At 39.4% G+C, this 18,081-nt stretch overlaps 2 protein-coding genes across 3 annotated transcripts; one reads left to right on the top strand and one right to left on the bottom strand.

Moving 5' to 3' along the window:
- Nucleotides 1–502: 502 nt before the first annotated feature.
- snrnp48 (small nuclear ribonucleoprotein 48 (U11/U12)) lies at nucleotides 503–5,284 on the bottom strand. Its single transcript, XM_073486211.1, has 9 exons — nucleotides 5,079–5,284; nucleotides 4,019–4,132; nucleotides 3,723–3,783; nucleotides 3,421–3,501; nucleotides 2,124–2,306; nucleotides 1,770–1,891; nucleotides 1,475–1,578; nucleotides 1,242–1,361; nucleotides 503–759 (listed from the first exon to the last, which is right to left on the bottom strand). Exons 1-9 carry the CDS (start codon nucleotides 5,214–5,216, stop codon nucleotides 663–665), a joined length of 1,020 nt encoding a protein of 339 aa, XP_073342312.1. The 5' UTR covers nucleotides 5,217–5,284; the 3' UTR covers nucleotides 503–662.
- A 4,379-nt stretch (nucleotides 5,285–9,663) lies between these two features.
- sri (sorcin) lies at nucleotides 9,664–17,267 on the top strand. Of its 2 annotated transcripts, none has more exons than XM_073485816.1 (8): nucleotides 9,664–9,993; nucleotides 13,682–13,726; nucleotides 13,876–13,945; nucleotides 14,488–14,531; nucleotides 15,011–15,158; nucleotides 16,013–16,126; nucleotides 16,295–16,353; nucleotides 16,939–17,267. In XM_073485816.1, the coding sequence occupies exons 1-8, from the start codon at nucleotides 9,946–9,948 to the stop codon at nucleotides 16,963–16,965; spliced, it is 555 nt and encodes a 184-aa protein (XP_073341917.1). In that variant the 5' UTR covers nucleotides 9,664–9,945; the 3' UTR covers nucleotides 16,966–17,267. The 2 variants fall into 2 exon arrangements, with proteins under 2 accessions (XP_073341917.1, XP_073341918.1); XM_073485817.1 differs by having other exon boundaries at nucleotides 9,867–9,993; nucleotides 13,685–13,726; nucleotides 16,939–17,098.
- Nucleotides 17,268–18,081: the final 814 nt, after the last annotated feature.

Genomic DNA, 18,081 nt, shown 5'->3' with positions numbered 1-18,081 from the left:
ATAATTTAAACCTTAAAAATATAATGAAGGACCATAAATATTTAGCATCATGAGTTTAGTGACGCCTACAACATTACATAAATGTGATTATAAGTGGTTTTAAAATGATGAACTGCATATTTTAAATGGCATCACACGTGGCCCTCACCCTCCGTGAGAATCAAACGTTTTGTCATTTTTCTAAAAAGATTCAAAATAAATAAACAAAAAAACTTCTTTGAAACCAAGTTTCCCTCCAGAGTTCCCAAAGACTACAGAAACCTCGTGTAAACACTTGGAGGAACACAAGAAAATGACGCCCAAAACAAGAGTGACCTTTGACCTCTTGATGAACGTGTGACAGCTGTGACACTCCTGCCCCACATTCCACGTCGGCTGTGTTTGAAAAGTATTCTCAGCCAATCAGGAAGAGGCAGGTGGAGCCTGTTCAGGATTGGCAGACATGTAATTACGCTGTAAAAGTATTTAAAACATGTTTGTGAAGCACAAAACGTTCAAAATGTTGATGTTTGTTCCCAAAACTTTATTCCCACTAATTTCTTTCCAAAATCTTCACATTTATGAACTTAAAATGTTTTTACAGTCGACATGTTTGGACCTGTAGAGGCCGCAGTGACCTTTGACCTCCTGATCTGAGTCCTGCTGTTGCTCATCCAGCAACATCACTTCTCCATCTCCCTCTCCCTCTCCCGCTCCTCTTTCTTCTTCTTTTTCTTCTTCTTTCTGTTGTGGTGGTGGTCATCAGGGGAGTGAGAATCCCTGCAAAGATCCAAAATGCAAACTGTGAGCGTACATGTGGGCACTTTCACAAACAAAGCAATGTTTTAGTCAGGAGACCAAAAGAAAAGCTGAAAAAGATGTTTGACAGTAAAACTTTCAAAACAAAATCACTGATGTCAAGCATTGTCAATCAACCAATCAATCAATCAAAGCTTTGTTGTCATTTAGCTATTTAGCTTTGTCATTTTTACTATAATAATTTAAAACTAAAACTATGACTAAGGCTCATGAAGTGCAGTAGTGCGCATGCTCCAGATCAGCAGTTCAGCAGTCTAACAGCTTGTGGAAGGAAGCTGCTGATTAGTCTCTTTGTTCGACCTTTTTGACTCCTGAACCGTTTTCCTGATGGGAGCAGTTCAAAGAATGTGTGGAGAGGATGGGAGGGTCCCTGACGATGTTCAGTGTCCTGCTGTGTAAAAGCAAAAAGAAACTCAACACAAAGACCATAAACTCTTTCTCACCTCTCCTTCTTCTTCCTCTTCCTGCTCTCTCTGTCTCGACTTCGTTCCCGGCTGCGATGGCGCCGGCTGTGGGAGTGACGAGACTCTGACGACGCCGACCGCCTTTCATCCTGCCGATGCCTGACAGACAAATAAAATCAGCCCTTTAATTTTCTTCACCTTAAAATACTTTTTATCTACAGAATCAACAACATTAAAGAAAACAGACCAGGAGGTCAGAGTTTTCATCGTACCTGTGGGAGGAGAGTTCAGATCTTGTCGACTCCTCCTCGTCCTCTTCCTCTCTCCACTGTCTGCTGAGCTCCCCTGAGTGGACGTTGATCACCTCTCTGATCACCTGCAGGTTGATTACAAATGACTTTCTTAACTTTTATTTGAAAAGCTATGAATTTTACCGCTCTGGGGTTTGCTGCATATTCTCCCTTTGGACCACCCAAGAAGTTTGTGCATGTTCCCGTTTGTTCTCTGTATTTATTTTTTATTTATTTGTAAAGACCATATGAAAAACCACCCGTCCCTCGCTCATACCTCGGTGTAAGACTTCTTGGTGATGTGAACGTTCTTGGCTCGATAGGACTGACGCCGCCTCTTGTAGTCCCTCATCTCTGCCATCAGCTCCAGGTGAGTCTTTGGTTCATTCTGTTGGTCGTCTACACACAAACACACACACTCATTTCACCAGAGGTCCACGCTGAGGGAGAAACCAAACTGCTTTTCTTATTCACTAAAATAAATAATAATAAAAAGTAACACTGGTGCACAAACAGCTAATAGGGATTGGATAAGATTACTACAACCCAAATTACCTGTAAAAATACTGTTTTTCATATAAAAGGTGATTTGACAGCGAGTATTTGACCATCTGATGTCGGGGAGTCTTACCCTTCTGGAGTTTGGACACCAAATCTACATAAAGATCATCATTGCTGGAAGCGGCAGCTTGCTTCTCTTGGTTGAAGACGCCGGCCACATGATCGTACAGAGCCAACCGGTCGGCCACGGTGAGGTCACACATGGCTCGCTTGTGGTTCTGAGGCACGTCGACAGGCTGGCCCGAGTACTGACCTGATGGAGGACCAGAGAGGTTTTACACACAAGTCACCGCAACAGTGTTCACTCTGAAACAGGTGCTCAACAGGTTCCTCGTCAGGAACCCAGAAAGTAAAGCAGCTCTCACATTCACACAAATTTGGATTCTCACGTCGTTTTTTAAAATAAAAAGACAGAGAAGACCGAGGTTCCCTTTTGATTTACAGAATCTAATTGGCAGAATTTTGTAGCTTATGTGCAACTAATGAGGTGAACTGATGTGCTTACATATTATTTTTATTTCTATGCTAGATTCTTGGTCTATTTCACAGATCACTGTAGGATCTGATAAAGATGATTAACGTTCCCCATCCTGACAATTTTGTAACTTTGCTGTCATGTAATTTACAGTGACAAGCTCCCATTCAGTTTCTTTTAGCTGTTGAATAATGTACAAAATATTAAGTTTCTAAGCTCCTTCTCATCTCAGCTGCAGCTTTTACCTGTTGGAAATCACCTCCTCTGTGATCAATATCAAATTCTCACTGGAATTATTTAGCAGTCAGTTAATATTCAGCACACTTACTGTGAATCTTTAAAACTGATTTAAAATGTTCCACATTAATAAAGTTTACTTTTATCAGCATTCATTTTAACTGACAAGTCTGAATGAATGAGACTTTCCCCAACACGTAAAGGGAAAAGAGTGTGTCCGTGTGTGTGTGTCTCAGCCCAGCTGTGGTTTGAAAGGATATGATGTTAAAGGATACAACACGTAATCAGGCAAGCCTGAACCAGAGCAGCAGAACTTTTCTAGAACCCAGCTCCTCTCTAATACTCACCCCTGTCGCTGCAAACAGAACACACAACACACGGATTACAGGTCAGAAGGAACATTTAGTAAAGGTGACAATCCCGACTTAAGAAAATACTTCTCAATGACTGACTGGTGAAAGGAGGTTAACGTTGAGCTAGTGAAGTTAGCACAAGATAATCCTCTAGTGACATCTAGTGGTTTGTCAATGCATCTGCATCGTGAAGTCAAACTGTGTGCCTTTGCTTCTAATGATAAGCTGTATCATCTCATGTCAGGATGGTAAACTTCATCACATCAGAGGACACTGTGCTGCTGTGAATAAATTAAACTCACCTTGCCAGAAGACTCCTTCCATCCTCATCAGCGGTGCAGCAGCTCTCGCCTTCAGTATCACCTGGTGCTGCGTGGATTTGTCTGCATGAAGGAAACGACATACTGTCAACTGAAAAATAGGTTAAAAAACATGTACAACGTGTGTTTTCTGGAGATGGTTATGCCAAAAACGCACACGTTTGAGCTTCTGTCTTTAAATTCACGTTCTACTTATCAGGAAAAGTAGGACAAAATGACATTTGTTGACTCGTTTAGTTCAGCTGAGCTTGGATTTATGCTGACAGTCGTCAATAATGACTCACCCATTGTAAAGCTTCTGACGCTGCTGTTCTCATAACACACAGAAGGGTCGACCATCTCCGCCTGCAGAAGACAGATTACACTTCTCATTTATGTTTCAAGGATAAAGTCTGGAAGACTTTGCAGTGTTCACAGAAGTCTGTCACATGATGAAGAGAAGCTTCTGCAGTCTGTTGTCTTGCTTTTCAATCAGATGGAGGTTAGAAAACCGACCAGCAGCGTATTTTACAGTCTGGGTGTTGTGTGTTATTCTGACACGTTGCTTATATAGTTTCAATGAGAGTCACGTGTCTGTTACCTGCTCTTCAGCAGAATAACCCATCTTTCGGAGGCTGCAGGAGGCTTTATGTTTCTCCATGCTCCTCACTGGGACTCTGTGGTTGGCGTCGTAGGGACACTGCTCCATTGGTTCCTGAGAAAACACCACAAACATCAGAAGAACATAACACAGATATGACGAGGTAATCATTTTATAGTTTACTACATTACACACACAAACACCTGCATTCTTGCTTTGTGTTTCAATCTGCACACAAATCTGTTTTTGAATTTATATTTCCGACTTTCAAAAATAACAAAGCCAGACCAGCATTGCCTGTGTGCAGGGACATCTTCATTTGGACGCCCAGGTTTCTCAATGACAAACAGCTCTTGACCTTAAACTTATTCAGCTAGAAATTTGCAAACCTCCCTTAGGTAAGAGTAAACCTTTGTGGATGAACTATTCAAAGACATTTTATGTGGAAACATGGTTATAATGCAAGGAGAAATGCTTGACAGGTCATAAACACTTTAGCATGGTGTTGCAATACAGCATGTTCAATATCTGGGTAAAGATCAGTAGAAAGCAGTAGATACATTAATAGAAAAAGCATATCCACTCTAACTACACATATAAAACAAAAAGGACTGACAGAATGAGTTTTTAAAGCCACATTACAGCATCTTTAAAATAATAAATCCATCATGAACCCTTTATTTCGTGGCTACTACTGGTGGCAAGAAACACACAATGTACATAAATCTTCAGTGACACATCTTTATGATAAACAAAATACATGAGGAGAAATTCCTACGTTAAATGGTTTAAACATTTCGTTGTAGGTGACCAGAAAACCAGAGTTACGCTTTTAACGTAAACTTTTAGCCAGCGTATGGCTAAGTGTTAGCTAATGCTAACCCTAAAATAGCTAATGTTATTGCTAACTCGGTGTCCCGGTGTGTTAGCTGCGATAAAAAACAAATATACTTTATAAAAGATTCTCATTTTGACTGAGGACTAGCTAAATGCTAACGCTAGCTAAATGCTAACGCTAGCTAAATGCTAACGCTAGCTAAATGAACGTTAGCCGACTTACCCGGTTGTAGTCTCGCGACCATCCTAACGTTTTATATATCTTGTCAAGCTGCGTTTTGCAGTTTTCTGTGAGCTCCTCCAGCTCCTGTACTCGGTCCAGTCGATCCTGAAGAGTTTTTATTTCCAATGAGTCCGACATTTTTTAATATTTATCGCCGGACCGCTGAGAATTTTGCCCCGAAATCATCCGTGTTTTGTTTTCACCGCATCTTCGGCAGCCATGTTGTCTGGGACTTATGACGTAGTCGAGGCGCGACAGAGAAAAGATGCATGCTGGTAGTTGTAGTCGGTGATATGATATGATATGATATGATATGATATGATATGATATGATATGATATTATATTATATTATATTCTCATTTAAAAAAATAAATAAATCACAGTAACAAGTCCTGATTTTTTATTGCTTTGTTTTCTGATGTAAATCTTATTAATCACAGTTGAAAGTGGCTTAATTTAAGAAATAAATACACAGAAATACACCTACACAACAATGATGACAGCCTAGATGTATAAAATACAAACAAATTATGATACAATTATGTGAATAACATCTTTGTTAACAGTGCATACAGTCAAAGCTGGAAATGCTGAAAGTGACTCAGGGCTCATGTGGGGTACAGCTGTTCGTCTGGCAGCAGCTCAGGATCCAGGAGGTCATCTGTATATATGTCCTCTGTTCTGAGAGGAGAAGAGAAAGCAACCAGCTCAACCAAAAATACACATATGACTGTGCTGCTATGAATAACTATGATACTGTCAGACTGAAAGTTATAACATGTAGAAGTAAAAGTGACTGTCATAATACTTCTTACATTACTTACATTACTTCTACAGTGTCTTCAACAGCAACCTCCTCCACCACCTCCACTCCAACCACCAGGTTCCTCCTCACTGCATGAAGCAAAGACAGGAATGTTGTTCAAGGCATTTCCACTTAGCCTCCATGACACTGGTTCTCTGTCATAATGGCAAACTACTCCAAAGTTATTGCAGTTTAGTTTATATCAGCGCAGGAAGAAACCAGAGGAACCTGTTCGTAACAGGCCAGGGAGACGGGACGGAGGAACAGAAACATCCTACATCCTTAAATCAAAACAGACTCAAGTTGAAACTTGGATTTTATTTCACTTCTCCATGAACATGAGGTAAACGTTCATATGGTAGATGTAATCACTTCATTGTTTTTCTAGTTGCTGCATTGTTTTAGCTGTGTGTTGTATCTCACACAGCTTAAAAGACTTGAAACGAACTGTATTTTTTTTATAACACTCACCTCCGTAGTAGACGTATGGAGATCCAGGCCAGCAGGGACCCACACTATCCGGTTCCCTCTGTCCATAAGCACAAACACATCCATGGGGGTTCATCCCTGGACCCTCCCAGCAACGACCACCAATGACGTGCCGGGATACGTCAGCATCAGTCACTGTTTTTGGCTGCTGTGAGGGACGAGCACCAGGACCGTGTCCGGCCCGGCCAGAGCTGCTGGGGATCCCTGAGAGGGTGACAGGTTCGGAGGTGGACCAATGGGCTTCGGCAGCCTGACTGATGACATCATTACAACCTGCAGAATCAGGTGAGAAGTTATCCAACAAAATCAAGAATACTTCCCTCGAGCAGCAGATTCTGTTGCAGTTCCCCTGAGAATGCTGAATAACTTTGGTATTTATTGTCAACTGTATATTTTTAATCTCAAATTACCCAAATGACTTAGTTTCACCAAGGAGGTTAAAATGTACATTGACTTAATTGGTTTAGGACTTAAAAACTATTGATATATCGTAGTTTTTGTGTCTTATACTTGTTGATTTTTTTTCTGTAAACTGCAAAAAATGAAACATCCATGAACTATAGCAGCTGAAAAATAAGACAAGGACAGTTCTGACTGTCAGGCAGTGTTTTATGGGTGTTTGGTCAACCTGGACTCAGTGTGGATCAAAACGCCTGTAGTTTCTTCAGAGTAAAAAAAAGCATTATCATTTTCATTCTCAATAAAAATGCATTTTTATTTTCCCTTCATCAACAATTTAAACATGCTGCCTGGTTAATGCGGACTTAGAGCTGCACGTCATGACAGAGTCTTATGTCTGATCCGTCTGTTTTCCTGCACCTGCTGGTGAGACCTGCTGGGTTTGGACCAGAAATGTAGTCCTCTGCACATACTGGCACACACACACACACACACACACACACACACACACACACACACACACACACACACACACACACACACACACACACACACACACACAACATGCTTTCACACATAGCAGGGAGGGATCTGTTGGGGCAGCAGGATGAAATCAGCTGACACCAGCAGGATCATGTACGTTGCACTGAGATCAGGATATCTCTGTGCAGCTCCTCTCTCTCTGCAGGACACTCACAAACATTAAAAGCACGCTCTATGATGATATATCTTTAACTCAATCCACTGTTTCAGTGCTTATTCTAACCGTTTCGCATTTAATTTTCTACTTGCAGTTTGAGTAGCCCTTTATATTCGATAAATACACAGTTTTATTTCTCGTTTTCCATTTTAACCATACATTTCTTCACGTCTGTAATGTAGTAAGCCAGAGGAACCAGTCCAATTCTTTTTTACACATTAATATTGTAATATGCTACACCCTCTGTATATTATAGTCATTTTATTGTGTATATCTTACATCTTGGGCAAAAATATCCCTTAAAAAGTTTAACTAGTTAGTGGACAAATCCGACTATATCTCTCACTCTTATTTTGAGCATTTTTATTGCCTACTTTCTTCTCTATTTTTACAATAATTCCAATTTTATATTTTCCCATCCTGTTGATTTTACTGCTTCAACAACTTATTTCCACATGAAAATCAATAAATTTGATTAAACCTACCTGTCGTGTAGCAGCAAACAGCAGGATGCTCTCCTTCCTCCTCCTCCTCCTCCTCCTCCTCTTCTTCGTGGTGGCTCAGCACAGCTGAAGTAAACCTCCCTGAGTGTTGAGGATGGAGACACAGAGGAGGTCTGGGCGACCAAACCCAACAATCGGGATTCAGTTTGTACATCTCAGCTCGATCTTCAGTGTCCTCCAGTGTGTGTGGTCTCCCTCCTCTCCTCTCTGGTCCAGTTCTGCCTCTGACACCAAAAGGTGGAGCATCAGATGGGTTTTCTCTGGACCGGAGTCGGACGCAGCAGGACTTTATGAGTCACGGAAGAGAACAAGCTGATTGGGCAACTTGTCTCACCAACTGATGTCATGCCTTCTATTAAAGGGTCATGCCTGTGTTTTGCATGTGTTAAAACATTTACTACATATCAGCAAAAATATTTTACTTTACCCCCGTTTAAGTTTCAGAGCGAGCTGGAGTGTTTTAGATTTGTAGACGTGGTCGACTATTATTATTACTTGCAACCAAGTAAAAAATTCTCCCAGTTCTTTACTTTCACAACAAGTTCACTGCTTTTATTGCAGCTGGAAGTCTATGACGCAAACTAAATATCTGTGGGCCTAACTTGTCTTATTTGTTGGAACAGTAAAATAAAAGAAAATGGGAAATACGCTTTAAATGTAAGTGTAATGTTAATGTAATGATGGAATTAAGTGACAGCTGATTGATTGTTTACACAAATTTAGAGGACTTTTGATAAAACACTCCTTTTTTCCCAATTCCATTAGATTAGAGTCATTAATTGTGCAATATGTTTTTTGTATCATATATTGTGTAATAAGAGTGTCTAGACAGTAAAAGAGGTGGGTCTCTGCTATAGATAAAGGCACTTTGATCAGGTAAGTTGCAGTTTGAGCTGTATGAATAAACACAACTGACTATATTACTGATGCTGTTGTAATATTCCTTAACATGTTTCTTCACTTTACTGCAGTGCGTCAGTTATCAACACTGGTTATGAAGCACAACAATACACTCAGTTACCAGTTTATTAGATACACTTAGATAAAGATGATACAGTTTAACGCAACAGTCCTGTAATATATATATATATATACATATATATATATATATATATATATAGAGAGAGAGATTTAGAGATGTGATTCAACAGTGTTCACCTGATGTCAAACTTTTAATGTGAGGACGAAAACCATTTTGTCAGCACAATTTTATTGCTGTTGTCTACATTCTCCCAGACACAAACTAAAACAAATTCCTGGGTGCTATTTATTTATTTATTTATTCTATTGTTTATTTAGCAGGGACAGATACTATAATATTAAGTAAATGGGACAATAACATTTCTTTTTTCATTTAGAAAAACAGTGGCATCATGTAAACAAATTTAAAGGGTTAAAATCCTGAAAATGGATGAATATTTGGTCGTTTTTTTAAAATCAGTTAAGCTTTAAGCTGTATTTTATATTATATGCGTTACATTTTATATAAGTCTTCCTAATAATCTGACAGCTGTGTGTGTGTGTGTGTGCGTGTGTGCGTGTGTGCGTGTGTGCGCGCGCAGGTTTCATTACATTGTTGTAAAAAGCCTCCAGCTTTGTTGTGAGCGCTGCTGCTGTCTGATTGGCCGGTTAGAGGTCATGTGGTCACTCGCTGCCAATCAGAATGCAGCGTTGTGGCTCGCGCTGAGGAAACAGGACCTTTAACAACCATCCCAAAGGTTACACCGCTCCTACCTGCTCCTCTACCTGAGTCCGGACGGGTTAACCCGGGTTAAATCTACATTTCGACTCGTTCCGGTGCTTCGGGCTGATTTAAAAACACTTAGCTCGGGTTAGCTTAGCTCGGGTTAGCTTAGCTCGGGTCGTCTTTTGGCGTTTGTGCACATCTGCGGACGGACACACCCTCAGAAGTTAAACCGCGCTGCGGACTTCAGCTGAAACTCAGCGTTTTATTCTTTAACAGGTTAAAAATGGCTTATCCAGGATACGGAGCTGGACCCGGCGGGTTCCCCGGACAGGTAAGAACACGTTTAAATGTTCTGAAACATCGGAGTGAAGCTGATTCCGTCCGCCGGCCCGGGACAGGACAGGACAGGAGAGGCATCCGGTGGTCCGAGGAGTGCGGAAGTGAGCCGGGTCGACCCAAAGTAACGGGATTCACATTAAAGCACATGAACATTATCACCTGTTCCGTCTCTTTAATGGGTCGGAACCATGACGGACCACAGAGGAGTCGCAGCGAGCTACCGGCTAACAGTTAGCACCAGTCACTGTTTCTGCTTCCGGTCACATTTTAATCTGTTCAGTGTGTTGAACTGGAAAACAGGCACGAGCATGTAAAAAATACTCGATTACAAACAGTAGTGGGAAGTAACTAAGTACATTTACTCAACTATTGTACTTAGGTACAGTTTTAAGGTACTTTACTTGAGTGCACAACCCTCATAAAACTGTTAAAAAAATAAAAACTTTTTTTTAAATCAGACCAGATTTAGTACAAAACATTTAAAAAAAACTGCCATAAAATACAGAATATTAAAATTATTTTCAGCTTATGCTGGGTTACTTTTTTCAGGATTTTAACCCTTGAAACACCAAAAAAAAAAGTTATTTTCCATTTACTTAATACAGTGTAAAAAAGTATCCACCCCCTTTTATAACAACAAAGAAAGACTTTATGTCAAAGTGAAAACAGATTTCATTTAATTACAAATATGTTTGTTTCATGATGCCACTGTTTTTTTAAATGAAAAAAACACAAATATTATTTTACATATACCTAATATGTAGTATTTTTATGGCAGCTTTTGACATGGAACATTTTTTTGTACTAAATGTGGTCTTTCACCGGTGGATGTCAAAGTGAAAACAGATTTCTACAAAGTTATAAAATATATAACGTTTTTTGTACATTTTTTGTCAAAAAAAGCCAAATAATATTGACCATGATTCCATTTATAAAAGCGGAAAATATCCAAGGGGGTGAATACTTTTTATAGGCACTGTATGTAGTATTTTATTGCAGTTTTTGTACTAAATGTGGTCTTCTGCATGTTGTATTTTGAGGTAAAGCCCCTGTAGGACACAAGGGAAATAGCATGTATTTGGCCTTTGGGCTCGAATAGTTAAATTGGCCTGGAAAAATAGTAAAAATTAAAAGAAAACTCATCCAGGACCACAGCATGAAAGCCTGATAACACAGGATGCATGATTGTATTCTGTAATGACAGTGGGATGAAAAAGAATAATCATAATGTAATTAATAATAATAATTTTTAATATGTAGGCTACAACTGTTTCAGCCGTGTGTCTGTAATATACAGTGTATTATAAACATACTATATTAGCAGTTAACAGAATGCACTTAAAGTACTGACATGAAAACTATTTGATTATAATATTGTTAGATATTGTTTTGAACTATTAATGTGTGTGAGTAGCATTTTAATGTAGTAGTTTGCTGAGTTGGAGCTGATTTAAAATAGATTATATACAGATCGGTAGTTTAACCTGTGACAAATGTGTCATTCATGAGTTGATCAAAGGTTTTATTGTCCGTTGTGAAATCTTAATCTTTAAAATGAATAACGCTGTCATGTGGTGGAGTAAAAAGTGCAATATATCCCAGTGAATTTTTATGAAGTAGAAGTATAAAGAAGTATAAGCAGCGTACTCAAGAAGCAAAGTACAAGTACCTTAAAGTTGTTCATGTTGGTGTCACTGTGGATTTACAACAGGGAGTCCATTTTGTTTTCTAGGAAACATTCAAGTTTGCAGATTTCTTTTGTTTGTAACTCCTGGAGTTATTGAAACCAGGTTTGTTTGTTTTTTAGCAGTGAAGAAATGTTTCTTTTTTACTGTGTGTGTGTGTGTGTGTGTGTGTGTGTGTGTGTGTGTGTGTGTGTGTGTGTGTGTATACGTGGGTGAGGACGCACACATGCAGCAGATAATGCAATCAATCATTTCAAGTCTTTTCAGTGGCCAACATGAACACACACACCGAGTCAGCGCTGGTGGACTGTGTAAAGTGTCTGTCATTGATTATAAATGAGTGAATGGGAGTTTTGTGCCGCTAACAGGACATTTATGAGGTTTGTTTGCGATAAAGTTAAAAAGACTTGAATGCTGCACAAAGAATAGTCTGAGCTCAGGCTCACGTGTTGTCACCCTCCACCGGCTTCCAGTTAGTTAACAGGAAAGGTTTTAAAACAAGATTACAAAATGTTAACGGAGCTTTATTTGAACATTTCCGTAGTCAGGTAGTGGCACCATGACACAGGGTGCAGGAAGGTTTTTCCCCTTTAACTGAAAGGCGATGTGAGTGTTCAAAAGGTTTCTATTTTTCTCGATACCGCTGTATATTTCAGACATTACATCAGGCTTTTTATAGAAGTCCCAGGGGCCGGACTTTAACCTGGTCTGAGATGTAAAACTCTGAAAAACATTTTAAAACAACGCATGTTTAACTTTTTCTTTCCTTTGTACCTTTTCACAATTGAAACAGGATTGTTTTACATTAAAGCAAGACAAAAAAAACCTCTACTTATACAGCCTAAAACCTTTTTATAAAATAAGAGGATTTTTGTGCTTCGAAGCAGACAAAGGGCCAGAATGAGGTTGTCAAACCAGTGGAAAATCTCTGCCTTACTGGTTGTGACTGTCAGGATGTTGAAGAACCAGCTGCCTGTAAATTGCGCGGCATCATTATAATTCCTCCTGAAACCTGTTTTGCACAGAGCCTGAAGTCATGATTGACTTTCTTCTCGTTGTCCTGTGTTTTATGTTTCTGTAAATGAAACTTGTACAATTCAAGTCATTCAGCTACACTGATACATATCAAGTAGGGTTGTACCGATCCGATCACGTGACTCGGAAATCGGGGCCGATCACGCCACTGAAGACTCGATCGGGACTCGGACGTTACGACCCGATCAGAGATCGGTTTTATATATATTTATTTAGTCATTATTTGTATTAGATTGTTGATATATGGGCTATTGGTGATTCAAAATAAAAAAAATAAAATGAGTATTTACTACCACCGTTTACGACATGCGCATGCGCAGAAGACCAGCACGCCAGTTTGTTTTGAAGCGGAGTGGCGAGTTGTGGCGCACCATGTCTGCTGTGTGGAAGTATTTTAAAGTGAGTGACGAGAACGATGCAGTTGCAAACTGTCAGATATGTAAATTTGGGATATCAAGGGGTGGTAAAATATAATAAAAAATAAGGGACACCTTGGATAGTTTTCTTCGATCTTTTTAATTTTTTAAATGTATTATAAGAGTATCGGATCGGGACTCGGTATCGGCAGATACTCAAAAATCAAAGGACTCGGACTCGTATCGGGGGCAAAAAACCCTGATCGGAGCATCCCTAATATCAAGTAAATATTAGATAGCAACTGATTTGATGAGGGATGGGAATCCAGAACCGGTTCAGGCAGGTTAAGATTTGATCTTTGACTAAGAAACTTTAAATGAAAATGGATGCTGCACAAATATTCTCTCATATCATCCACACGTGTGTTTTTTCTACCTTATTTCTACACTAGGCTCACTTTTTTTCCCACATAGAGGGAATCTATAACAAATCGGACCGACGAGCCAAATCGATAATGAGTGTTCTTGGAGATTTGTCACGTAAGATCTCAAGAGAAACCAACTCAATCCTGCTGACGTTCTTGTTTCTCTGTCCGTCTCTCAGCAGCAGGATCCTCTCTACGGATATTTCTCATCTGTAGCCGGACAGGTAAAACATTCCCCGCACCTCAGTATTATTAAGCATAACTATACAACTTTCCTTGAATTTGTGAAATGCTCGTCAGTATTGGGGTGTTGGTGTTTTTCAGATCTTTGTGCAGTTTGCTGTAAGTGTTTATTTCTCTCGATCTCTGACAGGATGGACAGATCTCTGCAGACGAGCTGCAGCGCTGCCTCACTCAGTCCGGCATCGCAGGATCATACAAACGTAAGAAAAACAGACTTTATTTCAATTAGATATCCACTCAAAACATTAAAGCACTGTGAGAGAGGCACTTTTCCACCTCATGCTGTTGTACAGTCGCCCGTCGTGCACTGAAAGGATAAAATGGTGCCACTTTTTTTGTGTTTAGTTTTCTAAACACAAAGAGTCTTGTATTTTTAACGCTAATAATCAGACTATATTTCCAATCTGTTTTTCTGTTTGGGAAGGAAGTGGCTGTGCTCAAATCAAGTAGCTGCTTTCCAGTCATTTTCCGAGGTGGTTTACTGAATTACATCATATCATAAAGAGAAAAGACTGTAGCCCACACAGAACATTACAATTTTTGCAATACACATAAAAACACAGCATGCGGACCAAGCAATCAGCAACCCAAAACGTATTCGCAATAAGAAAGTTCAGAAGTCTCCAAGTGGCAGTGATCCAGAGAAAGAAACGTTTGGATATTAAGCAGAACGTCACACTGTGTCTTTTAAAGAGGAATTTTAACTGAAACTCTCACTTCTTTGTGTGTTTTCCTTTCCCAGCCTTCTGCCTGGAGACCTGCAGACTGATGATCAGCATGCTGGATGTATCCTTCACCCATCAGCCGATCAGAGAGGTTAGGCTGACTGTCTCACAGGTGGACAGAAGCTTCATAACTGAAATAAAGATGCATTATCAAGGGAAAAGATAAGTTCCTGCCTCTAAACGTACTCCTCTGTGCTGATGTTGATGCTCCTGTCAGTCACAGTCGTGTGAAGATAACAGAAACGTTTTCACCCACAAATGTAAATTCAGTCGTCATCTCCTTCGTGCTGATGGAAAGTCAAAACAAGTCCTCAGCTTGTTTCGCTGTGAAGCTCCAGAAATGTTTTGTCGCCCATGACACCCCGACTTTCCATCCACATTCTCCTCATATATCTTATAATCCACATGTTCTAGTAGAACTTTTGTCGCCATTATCTGTGTACTCCCAGCTGGGTTTGTTATATATTTTCAGTGAGTAGGGCACCGTGAGCCTGTAGCGTTAAAAAATAGTAATGTGATTGGTCCTTGACTGACTCTCAGAGGGACATGTCTGGCACCATGGGCTTCAACGAGTTCAAGGAGCTGTCGCAGGTTCTCAACGGGTGGAAGTCCACCTTCTCATCCTACGACCGGGACCACAGTGGAACAGTGGAGGGCCACGAGCTGCAGCAAGCCATCGGCGCCATGGGTACAGACGAACTAACAGAACAACCTCTCAGACATCTAGTTCGTTTGTAGTTTTAGTTATTTATTTGAGTTTGTACTTTTAAAACAGATGTCATTTGAAGAAACTCCTTCGTTATGGGGTGTATTAAAGCAGAATGTTTGGAAAAAGAATTGTGCAATGGCAGGTATATATAGAAAAACTGTGCGCTGTAATGTAAATGACATGTTCTGTTAACCTGTCAGTGTTGGCAGCAGTTGTTTGTGAACACACCATCTGTTTCAACCACAATATCACCAGACTCCCTTAACAAATGGTCTGATTTTCAGAGTTGTTTCATGAGGAGAAACTTAACAAACTCTGTGAAACGGCTCCGACAGATACTGAATCATTGTCTCCTTCTTGTAAATTCAGCGTTAAATGAAAACAGTAAGTTGTTTGTTTCCTTGTAGAAAGTGTCAGTTTGTGGCAGCATGGCTGCACCAGCCTGTCTGCTTCTGTGTCTACAGTGCTAAAGTCTGACCTGCCAACATTTAGCAGCTGTTTGAACACACTGTTTACACTGATTTCACCATTTACACTCAATTTATGAAAGAAGAAACATTTTTATTGATGCTAAACATGTCACATTTTACAAATGCACTAAACAGTAACCAGTATAGGCGACTTCTTTGTCCCCGTGGAGAAAGTCACCAGACTCCCTTAGAAAAACGCTAAATTTAGTGAACTGCTGAGTTGGAGACACTTTATAAACTTTGTGAAACTCTGTCTCTGACTAATTCTTCATTATTTTTTCCTTCTTGTAAATTCTGCAAATGTTCTACATTAACCTTCTTTCTTTCTTAATGATAATTAATGAGATATTTGTGCCTTTGCAGGTTTCAATCTGAGTCCTCAGGCCATGAACGTCATCATGAGGCGCCACAGCACAAACGGCAGAATCGCCTTCGATGATTTTATAAGCTGTTGCGTGAAACTGCGAGCGCTGACCAGTGAGTGAGATCAACAAGAGCTTCATTTAATAGATAAATCAGCTGCTTGTTGGAGCAGAACAAAAACTGAACCTTTGGAGCTCCTCGCCCTCATCACAAGGATAATAATCTGTGTGTTGAATTCAAGTCAGCTGTTTTAAGGTGTGTGTTTGTGTGTTTGTTTTTCAGCTCAGTTCCAAAGAAGAGACACATCCCGAACAGGCCAGGCCATGTTTGGGTATGATGATGTAAGTGTCCATACCTTCTGAAAAAGAGAAACGTATTCATGAATGTTTAACTTCTCCTCAGACTAGTCTTCCTTGTTTTACTTACTTACTGTCTTTCTGAGTTTCCTGCTTTTGCTCGTCGCACTTGTAAACTCTGTTTCTAAAGGGGCCATATGGATAAAGTTTATTATTATAATAAGACATTGGGATTGATTTAAGGCCTACAGAGCGAGGAATCAATCAAGTAAAAACACACAGATGTGTGTTGCCTGATCCTCTGCAGAGCGACCGGGCCCTGACAGTCCTGGTCGTCCCTGGTTCACAATCTAGATCTTGGGATCTGTAAGAGGAGGAACCCAGGCTACATTTTGATTAAAGATAAACTGACCAATGAGGAGCCAGTCCCATTAAAATCTATTCTAAAACACACAGGTAGCCGGAGTTGTGAAGCTGAAATTGGGGTTTTATGTACACTGCTGCTAGACTATGTAGAAGTTCATAGACTAGAATTATAGAAATGTAGTAGATGACTGGATGAAGCGACTCTGCACTGAATGATGATGAGTTGCACAGTGACAGTCTGTATCTTTGTCTCTCTCTCTTTAGTTTATCCAGGTCACCATGAGCTTATGAAGAGGAAAACACCAAACAGAAGGGAAACACCGACTTTTAACATTTTCTCATATTAACAGCATGACCTGTACTCTCAATGTGTATTTTAAATATTAATCATTGTAGTTCAAACAGTGTTAAAATGTCACTCTCACATTCCATGTTTTTTTAAAAAGACTAATGCATATTGTAACACACTTGTTAGACTATTGTAACCTCAGGCTGCACCAATGACAGACCACTATGTGCCTGTGTTAGCCCAGTATCATGGCAGACACAAGAGTGTGAACATGTATGAAATGAATAAACATATCCAACACAAACATGTTTGTCACAAACTGATGTTCAGCTGATCATCTTCACATTTTGACAGAACAATCAGCCTTAACGCAGCACACAGCTTTGTTAATGGCCGGTTGAGAAGAGCCTTTAGTATCGAGCAGGTGTTTGAGGCTAATGAGCTCCATCAAGTGGGTTTAATGATGACGCTGCCTTGTTTAACCTGTGGTCGAATGATTTCTGACCTCAGTTTGAAATTTAAGTTTTAAGGACGACAGTTCAGGTTAAATGACTCGCAAGACTGATTGGACAGAATGAGATGGATCTGTTCAGTTAATGGTTCCCCTTCACACAAAGTATAGTTTTCAATAGGCCTAAAGTAGCTGGGGACTTGTTTTAAAACGTCAAAAAACAACAATAAAAAAACATAAAATGGCTCCTAACAGCTCGTCCAGGTGATCAACAGGAGGATGAGTAGATAATGACTGTATTTTCATTTTAGGGTGAGTTTATGTATATATGTATATATATACATATACATGTATATACATATACATGTATATACATGTATATGTATATACATGTATATATGTATATATATACATGTATATATATATATATATATACATATACATGTATATATATATATACATATACATGTATATGTATATATATATGTGTATATATATATATATACGTGTATATATATACATATACATATATATATGTATATATATACATATATATATATATACATATACATATATATATATATATATATATATATATATATATATATATGTGTGTATATATATATATACACACATATATATATATACACACATATATATATATATA

The sequence above is a fragment of the Pagrus major genome, chromosome 17 (genome assembly GCF_040436345.1).
Source record: "Pagrus major chromosome 17, Pma_NU_1.0".
Lineage (NCBI taxonomy): Eukaryota > Metazoa > Chordata > Actinopteri > Spariformes > Sparidae > Pagrus > Pagrus major.
The sequence above is the reverse complement of the archived record's forward strand: the minus strand, read 5'-3'. Positions and strand labels throughout refer to the sequence as shown.

Bases quoted from the DNA above. Each gene is read 5' to 3' on its own strand.
- snrnp48 (XM_073486211.1), bottom strand. From the start codon at position 5,216: ATGTCGGACTCATTGGAAATAAAAACTCTTCAGGATCGACTGGACCGA. The intron at 3,784-4,018 runs GTAACAGACACG...TGTCTTCTGCAG, and splicing joins GTTATTCTGCTGAAGAGCAG to GCGGAGATGGTCGACCCTTC. The intron at 3,502-3,722 runs GTGAGTCATTAT...TCCTTCATGCAG, and splicing joins CGTCAGAAGCTTTACAATGG to ACAAATCCACGCAGCACCAG.
- sri (XM_073485816.1), top strand. From the start codon at position 9,946: ATGGCTTATCCAGGATACGGAGCTGGACCCGGCGGGTTCCCCGGACAG. The intron at 13,946-14,487 runs GTAAGAAAAACA...TTCCTTTCCCAG, and splicing joins CATCGCAGGATCATACAAAC to CCTTCTGCCTGGAGACCTGC. The intron at 16,127-16,294 runs GTGAGTGAGATC...TTTGTTTTTCAG, and splicing joins GAAACTGCGAGCGCTGACCA to CTCAGTTCCAAAGAAGAGAC.